The sequence below is a fragment of the Danio rerio genome, chromosome 10 (assembly GCF_052040795.2).
Source record: "Danio rerio strain M-AB ecotype USA chromosome 10, GRCz13ab, whole genome shotgun sequence".
Classification (NCBI taxonomy): domain Eukaryota; kingdom Metazoa; phylum Chordata; class Actinopteri; order Cypriniformes; family Danionidae; genus Danio; species Danio rerio.
Genome location: NC_141030.1, coordinates 44,960,001 through 44,985,822, shown reverse-complemented (window position 1 = coordinate 44,985,822; position 25,822 = coordinate 44,960,001). Strand labels below are relative to the sequence as shown.

At 36.8% G+C, this 25,822-nt stretch overlaps 1 protein-coding gene across 25 annotated transcripts in view; it reads left to right on the top strand.

Annotated features, from left to right (window-relative positions):
• aak1b (AP2 associated kinase 1b) overlaps positions 1–25,822 on the top strand; it is a 96,060-nt gene that overhangs the window by 63,357 nt on the left and 6,881 nt on the right. For 10 of the 25 annotated variants that reach the window (XM_087271275.1, XM_087271272.1, XM_087271274.1 and 7 more), the window contains 4 exons: positions 449–550; positions 3,863–3,973; positions 4,278–4,382; positions 21,535–22,146. In XM_087271275.1, coding sequence (XP_087127401.1) covers positions 449–550; positions 3,863–3,973; positions 4,278–4,382; positions 21,535–22,124 — 908 coding nt within the window. In that variant the 3' untranslated portion in view covers positions 22,125–22,146. The other 15 variants (XM_087271273.1, XM_087271270.1, XM_087271269.1 and 12 more) reach the window with 7 other exon arrangements.

Genomic DNA, 25,822 nt, shown 5'->3' with positions numbered 1-25,822 from the left:
TCCAGGACTAAAAGCAGGGAAAGTAGGTTCTTACTAGTCGGTTGTTGAGAGACTAGACGGCATGTTTCAGTGAGCCACTGATGAAGTGGAATAACGCATTATTAGATTAGACAAGGTAAAGATAAAGACATGTGGGCCAATCACCGGACCTTGAGGTACACCTTTACTTATTATGACATGAACTTCCCATCTCTTTAAGACAACTTGGAATCCTCTCATTATATAGGCATCAATGTAAGGAAAATAAATTTTTATTTAGTCTGTTGTTGTTGAGAAACTAGACAGGATGATCCAGTGAGTCACTGATGAAACCATCATACATGTGGAATAAAGAAACGCATTATTAGATTGTGATATGAAAGATGTCTGTGAAATGTTTGTTTTGATGAATAATTCACAGTGTGACATTATCTGTTTTCTTTGTACTTTTCTCATTTTCCTCTCCCAGTGAATACGGATGTGTGTCTGGACTCTCTGATTCCTGGCTTGGAGCCCCCTCAGGCTCAGCTGCAACCTGTGGAGGCAGAATCGGCATCATTAGTACTGACAGGTAAAAAGAACTTGACTCAGAACCCTGAAGTATCATTTCATCTCTTCTGTAGCTTTCTAAAACTGTTCTCAAGTAAAATAAGTTACACTTTAAAAAAAAAATCATGTCAAGGTTTTGCTTTTTTCCTATTTCACTGCTCATTTTCTTGTTTTTCCAAAATAATAGCTCATGCGGTGTGAATAACCTGTAAAGAAGCAGTCACACTTGTCAGTTTTTGGTCATTTATGTAGTATTTTGTTATACAAAAGTCCTGTTCAGATTTGTTAAAGGGCCATGAAACCCCCTCGTTTCAGCAGGGTGTTTTCACACCTCTACTTTGGAAAAAGTCAGAAAAGTGGGCGTGTCCAGCTCTGTTTAGGGCGGAGTGTCGGAGGAACTAAAGTAGGAGGGTGTGGGAGTGTCTATTTGGGCACGCGCGAGTTTCAGTCAAAATACACACACATGAGAAAGTGATGGTGTTTAACCTACATGGACATCTGTAGTGGAATTATTTGCCAAATTATTAAATGTTGGACTTTAACTGCAGTTTGGCTCTTTCATTCAGGGAATTCATTCATGCCCCTCGCGACAAACGAGATATTTGATTCGAGGAACTGCTCTAAGCGTGTATTTTTCATGCAATGTTTGATACCGCACGGCGAATGAGAGAAAAAAAACCTCTGCATTTCCCGGAAACTTAGATGCACACGGCAGGTAGCGTCAGAAAGCCGCGTGTGTTATTCCGGTCACTAAATGCGGTAAAAACCCTACACGAGGTTAAAGTTTGGTTGTGGTGCTAACATGTTTACACTCTGTACAATAGTTAACTTAGTTCGATATAAACAAACTCAAATAAACAAAGAGCACCAGTTGCCAAATCTGTAGAGACAGGACAATCACCAGCAACTAGAGCCGCGTCTTTATGAAGAGAATACTACAAGCGAATCTGGATCTCAGCGTTTGCAGATGAGAACAGCTCTCAGGTAAACAATAATCCTCCTTAGACACGTAAGTTATTGTTGTCGAGCGTCGCGTACACTGTTAATCCACACATGACTCTGAGCTCTCACAGAGAGAAAATGAAAACGAAACTTCACTGCAGCATACTATAAAAGCAACACTTCACGCTTGTTTTGCCAACACAACGTGGCGTCTCTGTCGTGTAAACACTGTGATAGTAATGAATATTAATGAAGTTGCACAATAGAGCACGCTGATTGGTTTGAACCAAGCCTTACTCGTGGATTAATGCATCACACTGTAAGACGTAATAAGACACACTCTGGCACAGACGTCCAGTCTGCACGCTGAAATACAACGCTATTATGTCATGACCGTGACGCAGCTTCAAAAATTTGTTTCAAATCGGAAGTACGAATTTGCTTGAAATAACGCAAAAACAACCAATTTACACTTTTTAGTTAAATATAGGTGTCATAATAGTGTTTTTAGCAGTGTGGGACAGATATACAACTGTCAACAGCTCAAAACATGTGTTTTGGTTTTTCGTGACCCTTTAATGTTTTCTAGTTGAATATGCAGATTCACCACATATCTCTGTTTGTTTTGGTAATACACTACTCGCACAATTTTTCTGGGTCATTTTGCTAAAAATAACATTCATCTGACTTTGAAGACTAAACCATACCAAGTTGCAAAACAGCCTCCACAACTTTCTGCCAGATGTTGAACACACGCATTCACTAAAGTCCATATTTACATGTCAGTTATGCTTGTACGGTGTCCAGATGGGCCAGCTGAAACTGCTTGACTTTGCAAACCTGAAAATGCTGTAAATGATGGTGCCATTTTGTTCTTAGGGTCAGGAATGCAAGAGTTATTTAGCACACAAACTGACATTATTGAATGGTCAGCTATACAACAGAAATGTCACTTACTAGATGTGCTTGTTATTGTTTGTTTGTATGTTGAGGTTCAGTCACAAGACTAATTTATTACTGGATGAATCAACATTTTTGGACAAACATCTTCAATGATTCAATGACTTCCTCAAAGTCTTGTTTTATTAATGGATGAATCAACATTTTTCTGGCAAATGTCTTGAATGACTCACTCAGAGTCGTGTTTCATTCCTAAATGAATCAACATTTTTGGACAGATGTCTTGAATGATTCAATGATTCACTCGGTGTCTTTTTTCAATACTGGATTGATCAGCATTTTTGGATAAACGTCTTGAAATGATTCAATGATTCAGTCAAAGTCTAGCTTCATTACTCGATGAATCAACATTTTTGGACAAACCTCTTGAATCACTTAATGACTTACTTAAAGTCTTGTTTTATTAATGAATAAATCAAAATTTTTGCACAAACATCTTAAATGATTCAATGACTCACTCGAAGTCTTGTTTGAATACTGCATTGATCAACATTTTTTGCTGAACGTCTTGAATGATTCAACGATTCACTCAAAGACTTGTTTTATTTCTGGATGAATCAACATTTTTTGACAAACATCTTAAATGGCTCACTTAAACTATTGTTTCACTACTGGAGGAATCAACATTTTTGGATAAACGTCTTGAATCACTAAATGACTCACTCAAAGTCTTGTTTTATTTATGGATAAATCAGCATTTTTGGACAAATGTCTTGAATGATTCAATGACTCCCTCCATGTCTTGTTTTATTAATGGATGAATCAACATTTTTGGAGGGATGCCTTAAATGATTCAATGATTCACTCAAAGTCTTGTTTCATTACTGAATAAATCAACATTTTTAGACAAACATCTTAAATGACTCACTCAAAGTAATGTTTCACTACTGGAGGAATCAACATTTTTGGATAAACATCTTGAATCACCAAATGACTCACTCAAAGTCTTGTTTTATTTATGGATGAATCAACATTTTTGGACGGATGTCTTGAATGATTCAATGACTCCCTCAATGTTTTGTTATATTAATAGATGAATCAACATTTTTGGACGGATGTCTTGAATGATTCAATGACTCACTCGAAGTCTTGTTTCATTTCTGAATGAATCAACATTTTGTCATAAACGTTTTGAATGACTAAAAGACTCACTCAAATTATTGTTTTATTAATGGATGAATCAACAATTTCAAATCTCACTTAGCCGAAAGATTCAAAGACTTTTTGTTTCTTTAAGGATTCATCAGCAATTTTAAATCAGTTCATTGCTTGTTTGGTTTTTATATCAACTTGTCGCCATCTACTGGTGTAACAATGAAATTGTCGCAAACTTCATTTGAAGCAACATGTTACAATCAAAAAGTGTTTTAATCTATTTAAAGTTGCCGATCTTTAATTATTTATCATGATGCTCCTCCCCATTGTGTTTCAGACCCATTGATTGGAGACGACTCATTGCTGGGCGGTCCTCTGTCCTCTAGCTCCGCCTCCTGTCTTGATGACTTTGCAGTGCTTTCAGGAGGCCCCTCCCAGAACATACCAGGTACAACCAATTAGATTGTGTTCCGCCAGCCTTTATAGCGATTATATGGCTTTTTTTCGTGTAGGAACCTTCATGAGAACTTGTGGGACTGCAGTCTATGGTTTATTTAAATTCAAATCTTCTTTTATTTAAATTCAAAGCTTAGTTTTAATAAGAAAGTTTCAGCAAAAAATAACATGACATTTTCAGGGTCGACATTATGCTAATCTATTTTTCTCATCCATCTGTTTTTCCCCCTGTCACCTATTCTCCGAAATCTTCTCCCCATTACCTGTAAATTCCCCCAATCATCATTGACCCTCAGCTGCAGAGCCATGTTTGATCTCAGGCTTTGAGCCGTCGAGTGCTGAAACAGCCAATGAAGATGAATTTGACCCCATACCTGTCCTGGTGTCCAAAAACTCTCAAGGTAAGCTTTTTTCAAAACTGAATCCTTTCTCCCGGGAGGAGCAAGCAATTTGCTTCTTACTCTAATGTAATGATAGCAAGCACTGATCACATAAGTATATGTGTGAACCGTGTAATTTGAGTGCATGCTGCTTTTTTTTGTCCCAGAAGATGCCGAATTGAGATTTCAAGGTGAATGAACCACTTTTGCTCACTTATGACTAGAGATGGGGCTTGTGTGTATTTATATATATATATATATATATATATATATATATATATATATATATATATATATATATATATATGTATATATATATATATATGAAATATAGATGTTTTTGAAGAAGCAACTGGTCCTAATTACATACTGAAAGTATAGCATACCAAGACAATAGCTGTCTCATTTTAGAGGCTGCATCCTCTTTCGAAGTCCACACAAGCCAAACCAAGCATTTGGTTGTTGCTAGATCAGGTACGTTTGCGGTTGGAAGTTAACGAAAATTATTTAAATTATTTGTTAAATTAAACATTAATTGTAATTTATTATTGTCTACCCCCACCCCAACCTTAAACCCAACCGTCACAGTAACGTAAAAAGAGTAGTTGTACTAAGTATTATTTATGGTATCTATTAAATTACCCAATAAATTATATTTTATTAACGTCACCCCTAAACCCAACCCTCACAGTACTGTAAAAATATTAATTATTGTCATACAGTGTCATAAAAAATGTGGCTATTTTGATATCGCACTTCCAGCCGGCACTGTTTCTTAACTAGACTTTACCCAAACATTTTCAAATTAGAGGACCTAGCAACCGTAAAAGTTGCCATTAATAAGCGCTGATAAAATTTGACTATTTTTTTTTCTAAGTGATTTTAAAGCTTATTTTAAGCAATCTGAAGATGAAGCAAGGGTTATAAAGGTTGAACACGTATATTTCTTAGATTCATACATGTACACATAAAAATGTAAACCGTCTATAATATCACTTTTTAGTAAGACATGTCATATCCAAGTAAAATAAAGCCTAATTCATACATCTAATCCAGAGTTTTCTTTTAAAAATGTCCTGTCATTATCAGCGTGCAGAGAATTGAGGGGACGATTCACCAGTTGTGTTCTTCATCACATAGAAATATGAAGGAAACATTTTGGGGCTGCATTTGAAGGAGTCTTTGAATTTTTTTTTTTTTATATGAGGCAGCCTTCATCATGCTGCGATGACGCAGCGCCTTTCGAATGCATCTTTCAGAGGATGCAGCCTTTGAAATGAGACACAGCTAATGTTTTTATATATTTAATACCTTGTTTTAATGTGAACTTTAAAGTGGTATTTTTTAAAAGCTAAATGAATTGTATTGTCATTTAAACCACCAATTAGTAATGTTATATATTTTAGCCTCATGCACATTTTATCCAGTAACTCGCTTATAGTTCAATTTTGTTATTAAAATACCTTGTGATTGTGATTTGAGTTTCTCAACTCACTCTATACTAGACGCTGTGTAAATGTGTGATTTGTGTAATTTTGCTGGATCAGTTCAGGCAGGGCATTGCTACTTTAGTATTATGTTTGTACTTTTATAATTTGAATTATTTTGTTTTGAAGTTTTATATAATTTTTTAAAATTTTGGAATAGCTTTCTGTATTATTCGTATAAGTGCTTTAAAAAAAAGGGTGTCTGTGGGATCCTAAAATGTCAAAAACAAAATATTAGGTCTTTAAAAGCCTTCAATTCACTGAAGTATTGTGTTGTAGGTCTTATTTTTGAACCAGATTTTTGTCCAAGTAAAGCCACTCAATCGGGCCAACATCAATCCCGTGACCAACAATATATCTCTACAAAATCTCTTTATATATATATATATATATATATAGGTTTTTTATTTTACAGAGACACAACAGCTGTTAGACTTTTTTTTAAGCAAAGTCCCAAATTAAATAGTTTTTATTTTTATACTAAAACAATTAAATAAAAATAAACTGATTAAAAAAAAATAATAATAATACTACAGGGCCATTAGCAAAAATTCTTAGTCTTAAACCCTGTATTAGTCTTACATTCGACTCTCACTAGTCTTAAAAGGGTCTTCAAAAGTCTTAAATTTGACTTGAGAAAACCTGCAGAAACCCTGAGTTTGTACTAACAATTTTATTCGCTTTTATTTTTTTTTTGAATTATTTTTAATAGTTGATTTAATTTTTTTCTGAAGATATGTGGTACAATTTTAGTTTTTTTTTTTATAAAATTTCCATACTATTTATTGTTTTCTTTTTGTTAGTTTTTTTATTATTATTTATTATTTTTTTAAAGTACATTGCAATTTTCTTTGGAATTGTTTCGGAGCTTAGTTTTCAATAGCAGATGACACTCAGAATAAAGGATTTAAAATCACAGCATCCATGCAGAATCATTTCTTAATTCAATTGCATGGATTTTTCACCCCAGTCCTGTTCATTTATACATTTTATTACAGCTTTGATTAAATAACCTAAACATTTTAATTACAATAACAACACTGTGCAAACACAGATACAGGGACACTGGAGCGTTTTAAAGCTGCAAAGATTAATCAGTTCATCAGCGGATCGCTCGTACGCAGCTCATTGACTCACCAGCTGATCGACACGACTTTAAAACACTCCAGTGTCCCTACATCTATGTTTACACTTGGTAAACAGTGGTGAGTTCAGTGAACTGATGACCTTCACGGCCAATCACAATCATTTCTGTTGGAGCACATAAACACAAATCAGCGATGTCTAAGAATGTTAACAAGAAACGTTTTTGTTAGCAAGAAATAGACGTTTTTAAAAAAATTTTTGAACAATTGGTCCTGAAATTCAGTATTCTGACTACACAACTTGCAAACAAACATGCCATCAAAAATATTCCTTAAAAAACCATAACAAGTAAAAATTTACCACAGTTGTAAAGTGCTGGAAAAGTTTGAAATTCACCTGCAAAGTGCATAAAAAATGCTTAAATTTGACTCTGGGGAAAAAAGGTCAAGTAGAAGTAAAAACCGTGCACTTTTGACTTAAGGTGAGCTTTTACTTATCTCTATGTCTCTCTCTCTCTCTCTTTTTCTTCTGTGCTGTCCCTTTGCTCGGCCTGTCCTCGTCTGTTCTCCTCCACCCTAAACCCTTCCTGTGGGTCTGGCCTCTTTCAGGAGGTCACTCGCGCAGTAACAGTGGCAGCTCCGAGTCCAGCCTGCCCAACCTGGCCCGTTCCCTGCTGCTGGTGGATCAGCTCATCGACCTCTAGAGCCTACCCATTATTCCGGAGATGACGCCAGCCACCGTACACTGCTTACACCCCATTAAACCCCCTCATTCTCCATCCTTTGCCATTTCTGTCACCAATTTCTTCTTCCATTTTCAGTTCTTCCTTTGATGATTTTCGTTCCATTCTCGCTCATTTGATTTTTCCATGCCATTTACGTTCAGCTTGTGTGTGTTTTTTCTTCTTTTCCATTTGATTCTGGATCTTTTATACTGGAAATAAGTATTAAACTTGTCATGTTTTTTTTTTCATGGGAATAATATTTCTGAAGGAGCTGTTGCTATGGAATTGAAGCAGATTTAGGTGAAAACCCAAACAATACAAACAGAACTAAAACGAAACAAAAAAATCTGAAAGATGAATTCTGTGTAATAACAATGACACAAGGAGAAAGTACTGAACTACTGAAATGTGTTTAATACTTTATATCAAAGGCTTTTTTTGTGACGGAAGCTTAAAGACGCCTCTCATATGGAGAATGAAGTCACATGCATTGCTTAGGTTTGAGTTTTCCACAGAGTTTTCCAACAGAGTGTAAAATCTTGATGGTTCTGTTTGTCTCGTCTATCAAATCTAATCTTTATTTAGTATTTTTTATTGGATTTTAGTCAGGCGATTGACTGAGCTATTCAAGCAGCTTTATTTTCTTTCTCTGAAAGCATTTTAGAGTCTCCTTGGCTGTGTTTTGGATCATTGTCTTGCTGAAATGTCTTGGACTTTAGCAGCTGATTAATCGAAAAAAGATGGCGAAGATCTCGATTCGACCCCCTAGACGATATTAATCCAGCATTTCCACGATTCTGCCAATCTTATTTTCAAGTTCAGGAAGCAAAGGCGGCTGCACGAGTCTTTTCATTATTTCACACACATTGCTCAGCGACATGGACACCCCCAAATGATGTTAAAAGAGACACATACTGTATTTATAAGGTATAATTCACCTAAAATGTCATTGTTGTGTTCATATAATGCTGTATTCGCAGCCGGGAAATCACACGTGACGTGAGCTGCTGACGTGAGCTGCTGACTATACTTAATGATAGACGTGCGCGCGTTTACTTTAGTGAACAGAACCTGCAAATGCTGTGAGTAACGGGTAACAAAGTTGTAAATAATGTTTAGTTTGTAGCACAGAGTGGTTGTTTGAGAGCTGCACGCGAAGCATGAACAGCACTTAGCAGTGAAAATGAAACCGAAAACGTGCACATCATTTAAATTATCATATCGAATTTTAGAGTTATGACTGCGACCAAGCATTTGATACGTTTTTTCTTTCATAGCGAACACAGTTGTGCATGAAAATAAATGTTTACATTGTCAGTATAACTACTCTAGCCTATATAATGTTGATTTTACCAGTGAATTAAATGGTCTTATAATGTTCTCAATGACAGATTGCAAGTATAGGTCTACATCTCAAACATAATTCAACATCAGAATTATTAAATAGAATAGAATTATTCATAGAAACCAGTAGACCTACACATAATATTAATATTATTGTTTTAGTATATGTTTAAGAAAAAATAATGATCTTATATTAAGCTTTATTTTACATCTACAGAATCGTGAGGAAAATCGTGATCTTTATTTTAAGCAAAAAAAAAATCGCGATTCTCATTTTAGCCAGAATCTTGCAGCTCTAAGGAAGGGAAGAGGGTTACTGAAGAACTACTGGGAGATTTCAGCTGCTGTCTGGGCTTTCCATGCCCTTCTACACCTTCCTTTCTTTGTGTGTTCAATATTTTTATCTGTGTCATTTCATTTTATTACTCATATCTTAATTTATAAACTAATTAGTTTTGTTTTCTTTGCATATACAGATTTATTTGCTTGTTACCAACATCTGCTAAAAATTCCAAGCCAACAGCACCATTAGAAATATGTTTTCTGAGAAAAACACCGACGTGTTCAATACTTATTTCCCCCTCTGCATCCACTTTCAATACCCGTGCTTCCTTTGGACACTCAAACATGAGCGTCACATCTTTTGTTTTACTTTCACTTTCCAAACATCATCATCATCATCATCTTCAGCGTTCTTCAGTCAAGCTCTTCTCCTGATCAAACACACATGCGGACTTGTGCTCCTTCCAGACAAGAAATTCAAAAGTACAAAGCGAAAACTGTTTACAGGCAGGCATATTCTTTCGCTAGATGTTTACAGACTTGGCAGGTAAGGCTAGACGAGCAAAATCTTCATGTCCAGTTGACCAGAAGCTCCTCATTGCCATCAACTCCTGTGTAAATAGCCGTATCGATGTTGTACGTTGGCTCCAAGCGATGTAAATTGATGTATATCTGCAGTATCCAACTCTAAGTGATTCGTTTCCTCCTGTGTATAAAGCATCATGTTCTGGCAGTTCCTTCAGAGATCCCCTCGTCTGACCCCCCTCCCCAATAATAGTCTACATGGAGATAATTTAAAAAGAAAATAATATTTCATATACGGTTAAGATTCTATGTGAATATGAATAGAGTGTTAGGGAATGAATGTACGAATCGAGTATCCATATATAAATGCAGATATGTGTATATGAAACCTATTTAAGAGGAAAACTTTATCTCTTCGTTCTGTGTGTTCGAGACGTGTTTGCGAATGTAAAATTTGTCGTTTTTTTTTCTTCATCTTAACGGCCAGATCGTCATCGCTGAAATGAGTCGATAATGGGAAAACGAGGACAATCTTGAAGCAAATCAGCTGGAATCGAATTTGTTTGGTTTTTTAGTTTCTTGCCTTTTATTCTCAGACGTTTATCTTCGAAACTGAAATCCTCAACGCTGTACGTTTAAATATATACCGTTCATCCTCCGAAACCGCCATGCTTTCTCGCACAGTTCTCGTGAATCAGACGCATATCGAAGCATGGCAGCGTTTATGAAAAAAATACGAAGTTAAGATGTGTCTGTGGCCAATCTTCATATCAGTACTGTATGTGTGTGTGTGTGTGTGTGTGTGTGTGCGTGTGTGGATGTGTGGTAATTAAATAGCTTGTGTTAGTTGTTGAAAGTGGTGAGGTCGTTCTGTCTTGGTTTTTCCACTCGGGACAGCTGGACCCGCAGCAGGCACCTCCGTTTTAAGCACAGGTTCTCTTTTCATTCACTGAGAGTCCATCGAGAGCATGGAGAAAATCCCAATTAGAGACTGAGATGCTGTAGAGGGGAACGTTCTGTTATAAGATACCAAAAACAATCAGCTTTTCGAATCAAAATGACGTTGAGATGAGTTTGAGGTAATGGTGGTGGTTGTTTTTTGTGTGATAGCAGTTGGGATGGGCGGTGTGATTTTGAACTTTTGGTTTGTTTATTTGGCTGTGGAATACTGAATATTTCTCTCATGCTGTCGTACGTTATATGTTTGTGTATCATTTAAAGAGCTCATTTTGAAATGCGTTTGCAGTGTGACAAACAAGTACTTGCTGAGATACCATAGATATATACATTAGATGTCGCCTACCCTGTTGTTGTCTATTAGAAGGAATGCGTCAATAGAGCCGCCATTTTAGTACAGGGTAGCGCTCCTTTGAAATGAATGCGGGACCAAGCTGCAGTGGAGGACTGTGGCCATCCAGAGCCAGAGAATTACACATATTTCTATGATCGGGAGTTTTCCCGGAGGTCAGTATGCAATTTTTTTTTAAATTCCAAAACTTATAATTTTACATCACTTCTCTACATTGCTGGATAATTGATCGCACAGGCATTCCTGACAAAAAGCTTGTGTTTGTGCGTATGGAGATGTACTATCCACCCTCCCTTTTAAATTTGATCTAATCTTGTCGTAAAACACAGCCTCTCTCCTGCTTTCACTTCTCATACTGACGGAGGGAGCGATTCGTTTGTGAATGAATCTCCGTTATGAACGACTCCTTCACTAGCCGACAATAATACAAGTTTCTGGCAGCGCAGCATCTCGTTGTCATATGTATTTGGCATTGTTTGCTGATTTTATTCAACAAAACTAGCATAAGCCGAGTGTTTAGTGTGGGTTTGTGCTGCTTTGCCTTATGGTGAAGGCAGTCAGTGACTCTATTATAATCAATAACGTGACCTGTTGAGCACAAAAGTTCAGAACATACAAAAACATAAACTAAATATAAAATGTTCTGCCTTTGTGCTTTATTTTCTTTGTTTGCTCATTACTAGACCTGTAGACAGTGCTAAAGTCCAGCATTTTCACGTCCAGCATTTTCACTTGGCTAGTGCGGTTGAATGACACTTGTCCTGGGAGCACTGTACAAATATGGCGGCGCTATTGACGCATGCTCAGGGTCCCTATGCGATATCTAGTGTATATATCTATGCTGAGATACTAGGGGTGGGAATCGCCCTTCCCTATTATTATTATTCCCTACGATTGGATATCACAGTGTTTGAGTCACGATACAATTTTGTTGCAATTGTTTTTCATATATTGTGATGTTCTGTGATGTATTGCAATTCAAATTTTGTTCCTGTGTAACTTTTATAACCTCATGTTTTTATGAGTATTATTTCCTTAATGGAAGGCTCAAAACAACAGCATTTGTTTGAACATATGAAGAGTTCAGATTCAAGTGCCGTCTAAAAATTTCTTTTAAAATGAGAATTTTTTTCAGCATCCTTTGTTTAGTTATTTCACTTTATAGACAATGCAAAGAACCTATTCTTTGCCATACAAGTGGATTTACTGAATATACAAACAGGAGTTTGAGCAAAATGCCGTTTTGATTTAGAGGTCTGAACTCTTCATTGTTTTGAACATTAAAAGTAAATTCATTCCTTCATAATACACTACCTGACAAAAGTTGTCGCTTATCCAAGTTTTAGGAACAACACATAATTAGTTGTCTTCTAGTTGAGCATTTGGTATCAGAAGTGGCTTATATGAAAGGCAAAGGCCTCTAGATGACACTTATTTGACCACAAAAAACTATGATCATGCCTTGATTTTCAATTCTTTAATCAGGACAGTAAGGTCTGACTTTGCTCAGACAAAAGTCTCATCACTGAACAGAAATATCTGTCCAGTCTAGAATATAAAGTCCTGCTGCAGTGGAAACAGAATGAATATTGTGTCTGACTCCATCATGAGCTTGGAGGACTGCATCCATACATCTCTGACATGAATCAAATACCTTCGTTCATCAGGATTCTGTGGATTCATCTTTAATGCCTCCTCCTCCATCTTACTCCCGACATGCTCAATGTTCACATCTGGTGACTGGGCTGGCCAATCCTACAGCACCTTGACCTTCTTTGCTTTTAGGAACTTTGATGTGGAGGCTGAAGTATGAGAAGGAGCGCTATCCTGCTGAGGAATTTGCCCTCTCCTGTGGTTTGTAATGTAATGGGCAGCACAAATGTCTTGATACCTCAGGCTGTTGATGTTGCCATCCACTCTGCAGATCTCTTGAACACCCCCATACTGAACGTAACCCCAAACCATGACTTATCCTTCACTAAACTTGACTGGTTTCTGTGAGAATCTTGGGTCCATGTGAGTTCCAGTAGGTCTTCTGCAGTATTTGTGATGGTTGAGATGCAGTTTAACAGATGATTCATCTGAAAATTATCAACTAGAAGTCCAGTTATTATTTTTTGTTGCTCTTACAACTGGGATTACCGACAAGACTTTTGTCAGGTGGTGTATGTCAATCTTCTTCCAATTTACCCAATTTTTTTTAATCAACCTCTGTATTTGTATATGGGTCGAAGACGAGAGCTAAAATTCGATTTACAAAATTTATTTCACATTCGGCTATGGGGGAAAAAAGGCTTTTGTGTATTTATAATTTTGTTTTGGAGTAAAACCATGAATTAGTTTTTGTAAACTCATGTTTCCTGTAAACTTTAACAATATATATTGAAATGTTTACATTTAAAGCAGGGAATTTGGCCGGGGTTACACCCCTTGTGTTTATGAAAGGTGCCATGGGATTTTTAATGACACAGAGAGTCAGGACCTCGGCCTAACGTCTCATCCGAAAGACGGTGCTCACTGTCAGTATAGTGTCTTCTTCACTACACTGGGGCATTAGAATCCACACAGACCGCTAGTTGAGCACCCCCTGCTGGCCCTACAAACACCACTTCCAACAGCAACCTAGTTTTCCCATGTGGTCTCCCATTCCGGTACTGACCAGGCTCAGCCCTGCTTAGCTTCAGTGAGTAACTGGTCTTACGGCACAGGGTGATATGGCTGTGGCCATAAAGAAAAATAAAACAACAGAACAAAAGAAAATCTGACCTATACTTATTAAAATTTAGTAAGATCACTTATTCTGTTATACATTTTAAGTCAATTCTCAAATTTCAATTTAATTACAAATAATGTTGGTACATAACTCTGAAACTGCCCCTTTTAGGCTTTGATCCAATTTGGTCACTGTTGCTTTAAATTCAAATGAGATTGTGCTCTTTTCAAAAGAGGGCGGAGCTACTTAAGCATACATGTCAGCAAAGGGGCAGATTTAAAGCTCTAAACGGCTGCTTCTCACTCAGGGCTGTTTATGCTAATAAGGGAGAGATAGTCACTAATAGGTGGGGCTTTCCCCCTCTGATGACACGTACAAAGGGAGAATGTCAATCAGAGTGTTTCTGCAAACTGTTTTTGTCAAGTGTGACTATTAGAAGCTGGCTATGTTGCTCATTGTTGGCACACAACTGCTTTTAAACCCCTTATAAAAGGGGTTTTTGAATAATAGGCCCCCTTTAAAACATAAAACTAATAGTTTGAAGTATAATAGCAAAGTATCGTCTTTTAAAAATCATTTATACTAATATTTCTCAGAAAAACAAATCAAATAGAATGAAAACCATTCGCATTTGTGTCTTTGACCCATATACGCTAATAGGAGTTTTTAATTATACCGTCCATCCCTAAAGCACAGTAATGAAACCAAAACACAACACAAAGCAGCACGACAATAAAACTGAAGTTGCCATGAAAGCTTTGGCTGTTTTATAAGCGCAGAGTAGCACAGAGATGCTGCTGGGCTCCATTACTGATGTGTGTGTGTGTGTGTAAGTGTGTGTGTGTTGATTTAAGAGATGGATCCTCTCCTCTGTACAGCCGTCCGCAGACTCTCATGTTAACCTATGCAATCCTAATGCTTCATCTCGTAGTTCTCAGTAGAGGTCTTTGCCCCGCGGGTCGTGTTTTGACTTGTGTTGTTGTGCAAAAAAAAAAAAAGGAAGAAAAAAATCAAAGATTCCTTTTACGTGCTGTTTTCGTTCAGAGGAAAAGAATATTTATGACCATGTTTATCCCCCGAGTTGGAAGCTCATCGGTCTCTGTAGCAAACAAAACACCCTCAGCCCAGTGTTAGAGCAGTGATGGGTTCATGTGCACCTTCTATTTTTGTGAAAAAAAAACTAAAGAAAGAGAGGGGTGGTAAATAAACATGTAAATGTGAATGTAAATTGTGACTGTGGTCATTTGTTTTGCTTGTTAAAATGTTTTGCACTTTTTAAGTCAAGCTAATCGTGTTAAGCAGATAATTTGGAGCAGTTTTCAAATTGTAAACTGACATGATATTGAATGAAAATACTTTTTAACAATAATAATAATAATTGGTATTATTGTAGAATGTTTTCTAAATGTACGTTGACAAGAAGTTGAATGAAAATATTTATTGTATATTATATATTAATAATAATTATTACTGTTATTGTAGAATTTTTCTATAAATATAAACTGACACAAAATTGAATGGAACTAGTTTATAATATTATTGTAGAATTGGAAGTTTTATTATTGTAAAAAAAAATCTATAATATTAACTATAATTAATAATGATGATGATAATATTATTATTGTTGTTGTAGAAGGATTTCCAAATGTAAACTGGCAATAAAATGAAAAAAAAAACTTTTCTAAAAGTATATTATTATTATTATTATTATTATTATTGATTATTATTGATTATTATTGAATATTAATTGTTGTTTTTTTAATATTTCTGGTAATAATTATTAATTTGTAGAAATTTTTTTTTAACTCTACATTGACAGTTAAATAAAAAATATATTTATTATTTATCATTGTAGAAGAATTTTTCAAATAAAACTAAAAGTAAAAAAATTGTTCTATAATAATAAAAACATTTTTAGTTATCATTATTAATTATTATTATTATATTTATTATTGTAGAAAGGTTTTCCAAATGTAAACTGACATTTACATTTAAATGTAATAAATATTGTATAAAAATTAAAATATAAAATTATCATATCATAGTTCTATAAAAATATTATTATTATATTATTATTAGTAGTAGTATTGTTGTTTTTATTATTTTAGAAAGTAAAATAGAAATTATACAAATAATAATAATTATTATTGTTTTAATAATATTTAAATATTTGTTGTTTTTACTAATATTATTGTTAATTAATTTTTTTAATTCTTGTAGATAGGTTTTCCAACTGGAAATTGACAGTTAAATGAAAAGTTTAATAATTATAATTATTTATTATTGCAGAAGTGTTTTTCAAATGTAAACAGACCAAGTTATTTTAAAAAAATCTTTCTATAATAGTACTAATAATTATTATTAATATTATTATTATTTGTAGTAGTAGTAGTAGTACTATCATCATCATCATTATTAATATTATTATAAAAATGTTTAATTTAAAAATAATATTATAATAAATGATATAAAAAGATAATATGTAATATTTCTATGAAATATTATTATTGTTGTTGTTTTTATTGCTATTATTGTAGAAAGTTTTTCCAAATGTAAACTGACAATTAAATGAAAAACTTTTCTATGTTATTATTATTATTATTATTATTTTCAAGAAATATTACAATTACTATTATAGTAGTACAAGAATTAAGGTTAATAATGTTACACAATTTGACATTAGTCTTTAGGAATGCAGTGTTTGGATCACATTTTTAAAACATGGGTTAGTAATGATAGTCAATGCATTTACTAACATGAGCACAAATTAACAACATTGATTACTCCTAGACCAGCATTTACTTATACAGTTTTAAAATCCATAGTTGTTGTTAACATTAGACAATGCACTGCAAGCTAACATAAACCTACAATGAATGACTTTATTTTCATTTACTAAAAGCAACTGGAATTAAAAGATCTGTTCAGTCTCCTGTGATCATCTACACCTTAAGAATGTTTTTTTTTTTTTTTTAAAGTTTAAAACTATTAAAACGGTGCATTTTTGTAATAAATACAGTAAAATTGCTGTAATTCACCACCACAGCCGCATAGTATCAGTACAAACATAAAAGAAGACTCTTCAATCCTGGTTTGTCACATTAAATCAGGTTCATTTTGTACATTAACTTAACGGATATCCACACAGCAGTGGATATTAATGTGTATCCTGTCACATATGCCAAACAAAACAGTGCAAAGCTAAACAACATTGTGTGTGACTCATCGTTGCAGAAAGGCTTGAATTAACTCCACAGCAAATACATCAAATAATCATTGGGAAAGTTCTTACTGTAGCAAGGGAGATCTGCTTCACTCCTGTCTGTCACTGTGCTGTTTATCTTTGTGAAGGCTACAGCTCTGACACACTTGTGGGGATGGTGGGCAAGGAGAACCAACTCGTTTACATTAAAGGCACAGGCAACAAAAACAGCTATAATGTCCTAACAGCTTTCCCAGATTTAAAAAGGTATAACAAATAATCTGGGGCCTCATGTATCAACGCTGCGTACGCACAAAAACTTTGCGTACGCCAGGTTTCACGCTCAGAATCGCTCACGTTTGGATTTACTAACAATGAACTGAACGTGGGAATGTGCGCAGGTTCACGGCAGCTTTCTGGCAGGCGTACGCACATTTTTTGTGCGTGTCTGTTTTATTTCCATTGGCGACTCCTAGAGGCAGTTGTGTTAAATTCTTCTCTACAAAGTGTCTGATCCTTGCAATGGCAGCTGTATGAGACGGGTTCATATAGTAGGTATGTAAGATTTCCATACCATACAGTTGACCAGCTAAACATTAAAGCGCAAATTGCAGCAGTCGCAATGTAATCTGAGCAATCTACCGCACACACATTGCTATAAAGACACTATCTGAAGATGAATTTGCATGCGTGAATCAGAAACATTTCCATTCAATAAATAAAATTCAATAAAATATGATGCACAAACTTATTGATGATTTCTACTTGTCTTTCTCTTGATACATAGTGGGCAAAATCTGATATGTAGCGGGGAAAAAAGAATAAAGAATTTATCAGACGCTGGAATCGAGCCGAGTTGACGCTCGAATATGTCTGTACATGATCTCATGCTTCTTATGAGGTGCGCCACTGAGACCGCTTAGGGTACTGCAACATTTTTCAGTTATAAACCACACTATTTCTTTTTTAAATGCACTCAGTGCGATGTTCAGACCCAACTGTGTTAACCGTATCAGCTAAACTCCCACTCTATTTTTTTCTTTTGTTGTTAACTCCGGAGAACAAACTTGCAAATAACACCGCTTTTCTCCGGTCTACCTCCGAAAGCAGCACCTCCATTTCACATTCTGTTCAAAGTTTCTCTTTTTGCTTGATTTTGCCGTTGCTTTTTCGTTGGGTTTTGCCATTAGCATAGTCATTAGCATATTCATACGGGGGAGGAGGCAGGGAGGGGTTTTGTGCTCGTGCATGTTGCGCTCAGTTTCACGTTCATTCAGATGTACAAAAGAATATGCGTGAGATTCGGCGTACGCAGAGTTTCATACATCTGAATTTTTTTCTGCGTACGCACATTTACAGCTTCGTGCGTACGCAATGTTTTAGTAAGATTTCCACGCAAGTCTTCGTACATGAGGCCCCTGGTCTGTATTTTGAGCTGAAACTTTACAGACACATTCTGGGGACACAAAAGACTTATCTTACATTTTGAAAAATGGGTAAAATAGGAGCCCTGCAGAACATATTAGCTTCACACTGTTGATATTCAAGCCTCTACTCGCATCTTTTGTACTGCAGTCCTATTATAGACACAAAAGTGAGTGACATATTGAAGGATTTTGTTGTTAAATACTTTTTTCTTATTGTTGTCATATGTCTTTTGCTGGAGGTTTGACTGTGACTGCCGTTTTCTCCAGGTAAGATTTCATTGTACGTGTAATTGGCCATGATCTCTCTCTCTCTCTCTCTCTCTCTTTGTCCATTATGTAAACCATTCATTTTTAATAGGAGAATCAACATTCAGGCAGAGAAAGCTTTCACCTGAGACCTAAACGTGTGTTTACCGTTTGGAAATCAGGATATATGTCCATTAATAGACTAGACAAGGTTATTGTAAATAGCATTTTAATGAAGGAAATGGATTCCTGGCAGACACTGAACGCAGGTGGAGCAAGTTAATCATTTTGCAGCTTTCAGAGTCATAAAACAAGAAAGAAGGAGAACTAAAACCGCTTTTCTGCCTGTCTAAAGGGGACCTATATTAAAAATCACTTTTATAAGGGGTTTAAACACAGTTGTGTGGTAGCAGCGTGTGAGTATTCCCACTTTCTAATGGTAAACATTAGTTTTAGGGATGCACCGATACCATTGTTCACAAACTAGTACGAGTATTTTGGGCCACCTTCATCAGGCTTGCGTTTCCACTGTCAAAAGGATACCGATGGTGTTGGTTGTTATACTAGGCATGGTGTATGACAAAGTTTCAGTCGACGTCAGACTCACTACTTGCTAAAATGTCTATAGTAAAGCTGTACGGTCGTTCACATATCATATGAGAAGCACTTCTTACAAAACAGATGCTTTTATACGCATAAATATGTGTATAAATGTTCATTACTAACCTTTCTATGAACATGATTTGATTATAAATCAAAAAGAGTCTACTGTAACGTCTGCAATTATATCAAATAAATAAATAAAAGCAGCATATATAAACACATACAGGTCCTTACAGTCTCCGATATGTTACCAATTACAGAAAAACTACACACTGCATACATTTAGAAAGTAATTCCATCATTCCAAGTTCATAATAGTCCAAAAGGTGATGAATATCTCACCTATTGGTTAAACCATGTCATTGCTCCCAGCTTTCGTTTTTGAGCGTTGTTAAATGTACATGACCATAAACATCAGTGGTTTTTTTCTACTCCAGGGGTGTCCAAACTTGGTCCTAGAGGGCCGGTGTCCTGTATAGTTTAGCTCCAACTTGCTTCAACCAAGTGTGCCGCAAGCCTGTGTTTGAGTGAAGGTCTCGGCCGTTCGATCGCCCCCTGGGGGCTGGCTGCAGTACAAGTCATAAAGCCCGCCTCCTCCGTGTTAATGAAGGAGACTTGAGCCCAAATAAAAAAATTATTACACTTGCAATAAAATGTCCCGAAAGATGGTTCTGGTGGATTAGGGCACTGGTTATTGTGCTGAAATAGGTGCAGATCTTCATTTTTGTGAACAGTTTGTTTTTAGCAGTAATTTAATGCTGGGCGTGTCATCGTGATTGACAGTTGTGATTGACAGTTTCTCAAAGCAGCGCGTCTGAGTCTCGGCAGAAGACTGAAGTGTTATTATTCGATTTCTGTGTTATTTTACCATGACAAAATGAGTTCAGCAGTAAACTACAGTTTCTGACATACATGATCCTGGTGGAACACTGTTTATTTGCTAAGGTCAGGGCTTTTTTCGGGCTTTATTAGTTTGCTGATACACGCCTAACCACCCAGATAGCAAATAGCCAGTTCTGGCTAGATTCTCGCCTGCCGGAGACTTACCCCTCAGAGCTCAGACTGACTACCTCTGCTGGACCTACTCTGGATGCCTGGACTCACTGCCCAATTCCAGCCCGAGTCAATCGAGCCAGATGCGGCGGCCGAGCGAGCCGGCACTGCCGCATGCGAGCCGGAATCAGCCCGCGACGCCGCGAGTAGGTTATGCGCTGCGGCCCGGAGCTGGCGCGATTGAATATATAAAACCCTCATATTTGTTAACGTTATTACATCCATTTGTGTTGTTATGACAGCAAACGCATGCTGAGCAGTTTGGGGGGCGTGGTTCATTTTACATAAAGCGTTTGGTTGGAAGCCCGACTCCGCTCATTTTCGCGGCTCCTCCTCTGGCTCCATCAGACAGTCCTTCTGCGCATGTCAAGGCTCCAATTTCAGCAGTCTTTTGCGACAGTTTGTGCCCGTCAAGCAGGCGTTTTGCCCTCAAGGCGTCGTCCATATTTTTACAGTCATTGGCTTCAACACACCTGCCAGGAAGTTTCTAGTATATATAGTAAGAGCTCAATTAGCTCGTTCAGGTGTGTTTAATTAGGGTTGGAGCTAAACTCTCCAGGACACCTGCCGTCTAGGACTAAGTTTGGACGCCCCTGATCTAAACTATAAACTGTTCTTCCAGTACTTTTGTGTTTTTTGACTGTTTGTAACTTCATAACTAACTCAAAACGCTGAAGACTGAATGTTTTAGAATTAATAAACATATGCAAATCACCATCATTTATAATTTATGTTGCGTGGGTGTTGAGATCCAGATCTTTTAATGATCAATCGTGCAGCTTACACTGAATGCATTGCTACAAGCTAAACAAGTAATGACAGAAAATACCTTTAATAACTTATGAAACTCACCACATCCCAAATAACCTACCGAACACAACTTCTTTTGTCATCATTATATTTTCAGGAAAACCTAAATGCTTTCATACATACATGATTCGATACATAATTGATTTGAATGACGCAGGAGTTGATCTCTCTGCAATCTTTACAAATTTAGGATTAATGTACCAGTAAAAAATTGTATTAATCCGCGGGTCACGTGTGTTCAGAATTAGACCCATGGGTTGTGATCCGTACGGATCAACTTTGATCCATTACACCCCTAATGTTTCTACAGTGTAGGTTAAAGCTTCTCATCTTTAATTTCTTTCCATCTCATTTCCTTGCAGATGATCTGCCTAACGTAAACGGCAATGAATCTGCATCATGCATCCAAAGCTCAGATGTTCCTGCAGAAGAAGAAGAGGAGGAGGAGGTTTTGCACATGTGCAGTGGATCAAAGCTGCTCCTGCTGGACTCCAAACTCCTCAACACTACATCTCTCAAACTCTCTCCATCCTCCTCTCCAGACGTCTTCTCCAGCGCCCCATTCCCTGGCTGTGGGCCAGACAGTAGGGACATCTTCACCAGTGCTCCATTTCCACAAATTCAGCCATCTCATCCGCAGCCTGACGTCTTCCTCCAAGCACCGTTTTACAAGAGGAGCGAATCACATGTAGCGCAGATCTCCAATGGTGATGATCCTGTTCTTCCTCATCCTCCGGTGCACAGTCAGATCCGCTTCCCATACTGCGCCGAGGCTCCGATGCCCCAACAGCCCATTGCAGCCCATCGTGTAGTGTCCAGTGTGGGCCAGCAGGCGGCCATCAGTTCTGTCCCTGTTGGGCCGCTTCACTCCTGGACGGTGGGTGTTCAAGCGGTGATGGACCCCTTCCTGGCGGCCCCGTTTCAACCCCGGGGCCCATTGGGAAAGCCTTAAAATGATTAGTTCACCCAAAATGGTAAATTTCCTCACTTTTTACTCACTCTCAATGGGTTTCACAAAGGTTGCACAATATATGGTTTCAGCATTGATACACTCAAAAAAAATAGTTGGATGAACTCAATTTAATGGAGGTCTATACACCAACACAATAGATTTGTAATAAAAGGAACAAGATAAGCTTTAACTGCAGACTGTCTGCTTTCATTTGAGGGTATATACATCCAAATCAGGTGAACGCTGTTGGAGTTATAACATTTTGCATATGTGCCTCCCACTTGTTAAAGGTCCAAAAGTAATTAAACAGAATAATAACCAGAAATCAAACTTTACTTTTTAATACTTGGTTCCATATCTTTTACAGTCAATTACTGCCTGAAGGCTGGAACACAAAGACTTTAACAGACACTGGGTTTCATTCCTGGTGGTGCTCTGCAAGACCACTACAGCAACTGTTTTCAGCTTCTGCTTGTTCTTGGGGCATCTTCCCTTCAGTTTTGTCTTCAGCAAGTGAAATGCATGCTCAATTGGATTCAGATCAGGTGATTGACTTGGCCATTGCATAACATTACACTTCTTTCCCTTCGAAAACTCTCGTTGCTTTTGCAGTATGCTTTTGAGTCATTCTCCATCTGCACTGTGAAGCGTCGTCCAACGAGTTCTGAAGCATTTGGTGTAATATAAGGAGAAAATGTTGCCTAAAACTCTTCAGAATTCATCTTGCTGCTTTTGTCAGCATCCCATCATCAATAAATAAAAGTTCCATTGACAGCCATACATGCCTATGCCATGTCACTACTGCCACCATGCTTTACCGCTTATGACTAGTTTACACTAGAGGATTTTAAGCCTGATTTGAGCCCGATTTGGAAGTTAACGAGCTCGCCGACAGATCGGGCTGTGATCTGGAAGAAATCTGCGGGTGCACGGCGCTCGCCGCTCTATGTGTGAACTACTGAACAACGCAACAACGAGGCTCGCTGACACGTCGCCGACACCTCGCAGACGGAAATCCAACATTCAGCATGCTAAATATTCCAGAGCAGTCGGCCGACTCAACCCCACGTGTGGTCAAATGTAGTGACGAGCTGCAGCCAATGAGAGAGCATATCAGCATGAGCTGAATGACTGTGTGTTCAGGAGCTCAGCAGAAACATCTGTGATTGGTCAGAATGGGCATCGGTGCACTGGCTTCATTCTGTGTTAGCACAGACATGAGAGGAGGATATATTAACAGTGGAACTAGAATTCTGTAACTATTAGAATTACCATACTGCTCATTTTGACCATTCTCATATAAAACGCCATACTGTCACATCATATTTACATTCAAAGCTATTATTGAGATATTAAAATTTAGCTTTGAATGTTTGGCATCATATTTAATTACACATTACCCTAAAAATATCATCTTTTTTTGGTAATACAGCCTATAAATATTTAGTTAAGATACTAAAACACTTAAAGGTCTTGGCTTTCATTTTCACTTTCAAACAGGAGCTATTTCACAGCACAGAATCTGCTGTTTTGAAAGATATCTGAAGTAAATTAATGTTTTTGCCATCAGAAAGTTTTGTTTATGTTAGCAGGAAGTTGCCAGGAAAGAAAATACACACATATTTAAAGTCACAGTGAAAAGTATCAGACATGCATGCAGTCATTTTAACCAATATGGTAATTTAAGGCAGAAATGCTCAGTTCTTTACTGTTTTGTAATAAAAAAATAACAATGTCAGAAAGAAATACACTGATAGTTAGAAAATGGCAGGGTGTTATAAATATGTTAGTTTTATTTCAAAGAGTTATAAAATTACAAAAATTAAAAACTCTCTCTGTATCCACTCAAACCTTGCAGATGAGTGATTAATTCGCTGATAAATTAGCTGATTTGACGATGTTTTTAAATGCTTTCTCTAAAGCTTGAAACGCTGTCAGTGATGTCATCAGCACACAAGCAGCCAATAGTGTTCAGCTTTTTCTGACGACTCCTCCCTCAAAATTTCATTGGCTGTGGTTTGGTAGCTTGAATGAGCTGATGGGGAATGAGATGTTGTCAGATCATGTAGTGTGTGACCCCCCTCTTGTAGATCGTTCACGGAGTGTTGCGTAGTGTGAACACCTCAGAGATTAAAAGACACAAAGTCAAGTCATGTAGTGTGAACGGCACAGCGATCTGCTGATGTTTAAAATCCTGTAGTGTGAACTAGGCTTTAGGATCATGAGCAGTTCCTTTCCTTCTCCATACTCCATACTCACCCCACCTAACGTTATTGCTTTCTCTCTGATGGGTTTGTTTTGTTTTTTAAGCCTAATGATGGTTTGCTTGACTGATAGTGCCAGGTCTTTGGATCTCATCTTGAGAGTTGACAGTAACAGATGGTAAATGCAAGTTGCACACTTGAAATGAACACTGGATCTTTTATCTGCTCATTGGAATTTGAATGATGAGGGATTAACACACACCTGGCCATGGAACGGCTTAGAAGCCAGTTGTCCAATTACTTTTGGACCCTTCACAAGTGGGAGGCACATATGCAAACTATTGTAATTTCTACAGCGTTCACCTGATGTGGATGTAAATACCCTCAATATAAAGCGGACAGTCTGCATGTAAAGCACATCTTGTTCATTTTATTTCAAATCCATTGTGTAGCTGTAGAGCTAAAAATGTTAGAATTGTGTCTGTTCAAATATTAATGGACCTAACTGTATACAGTTCATTAAGTCTGATCTTAAGTCTGATAACTCATAAGTCTGATTTTAGGACAGTTATTGCTCACTGAGCAAAGCAGCAAAACCACATTTTTGCTAATTGAGCTGCCAACACCCAAAGCATGGGTGCTTCTGGAGGGTGGTAATCTCAAAACTCAAAGCATTACATGAAAATCTTCAAACTAAAGTAAAGATTAAACTCTAACAAAATTAACTTTAAACACCTAAGATTACTTTTATTGTCAACATTTCCTTCTCTTAATTCATTCCCACGCAAAGCATGCTGAGAACTACACATCCCCCTAACAAGGTAGTTGAACCAACACAATTACTTCATGTTGTCCCAACACAAATCGCTTAAGTTAGCTTAATGGTTTACAAATTTAAGTGGACTGAACTTAAAACAAATAAATTGGCCAAAGAAATGACAAAAAATTGTGTTGTTTCAGCTCAATTTAAACAAGTAGTTGGAACCAGCAGCCGTGATAATTTTTTGGAGTGTAGAGCAATGTGCACATCTACAATAGTCGCATCGCAAGGTATGCAATGCTGAGTCTGAATTATAGTTGACCAGGAGCTAAGGATTTTATTTAATTGCTGAATTTATGCAGAATTAATAGGATTTATGCCAAAAATAAATAAAATTGTCTAATTTCTTGTCCAAATACTTACATTTCAAAGTGAAAACAAGATTATTTTACTTACACCACTGGCAGATAATTTTACTTATATTAAGGAAAAACTCTTAATTTTGACTTCTCTCTTTTGATGGTAAAAAAACCCCCAATATTTTTAATTGATTTAATAATTGTTAGATATTTGGACTAGAAACAAGACAAGGCAAAGTAGGAAAAACATTTTTTTGCATTGCAAGCATTTCATTTCCATACCAAAATACTGTTAGACTCCCCAGAAAACCACTATTCAAACCATCTTGTAAAACGCTGTTCATATCACAATATTTATTGCAGAAAAATGAAATA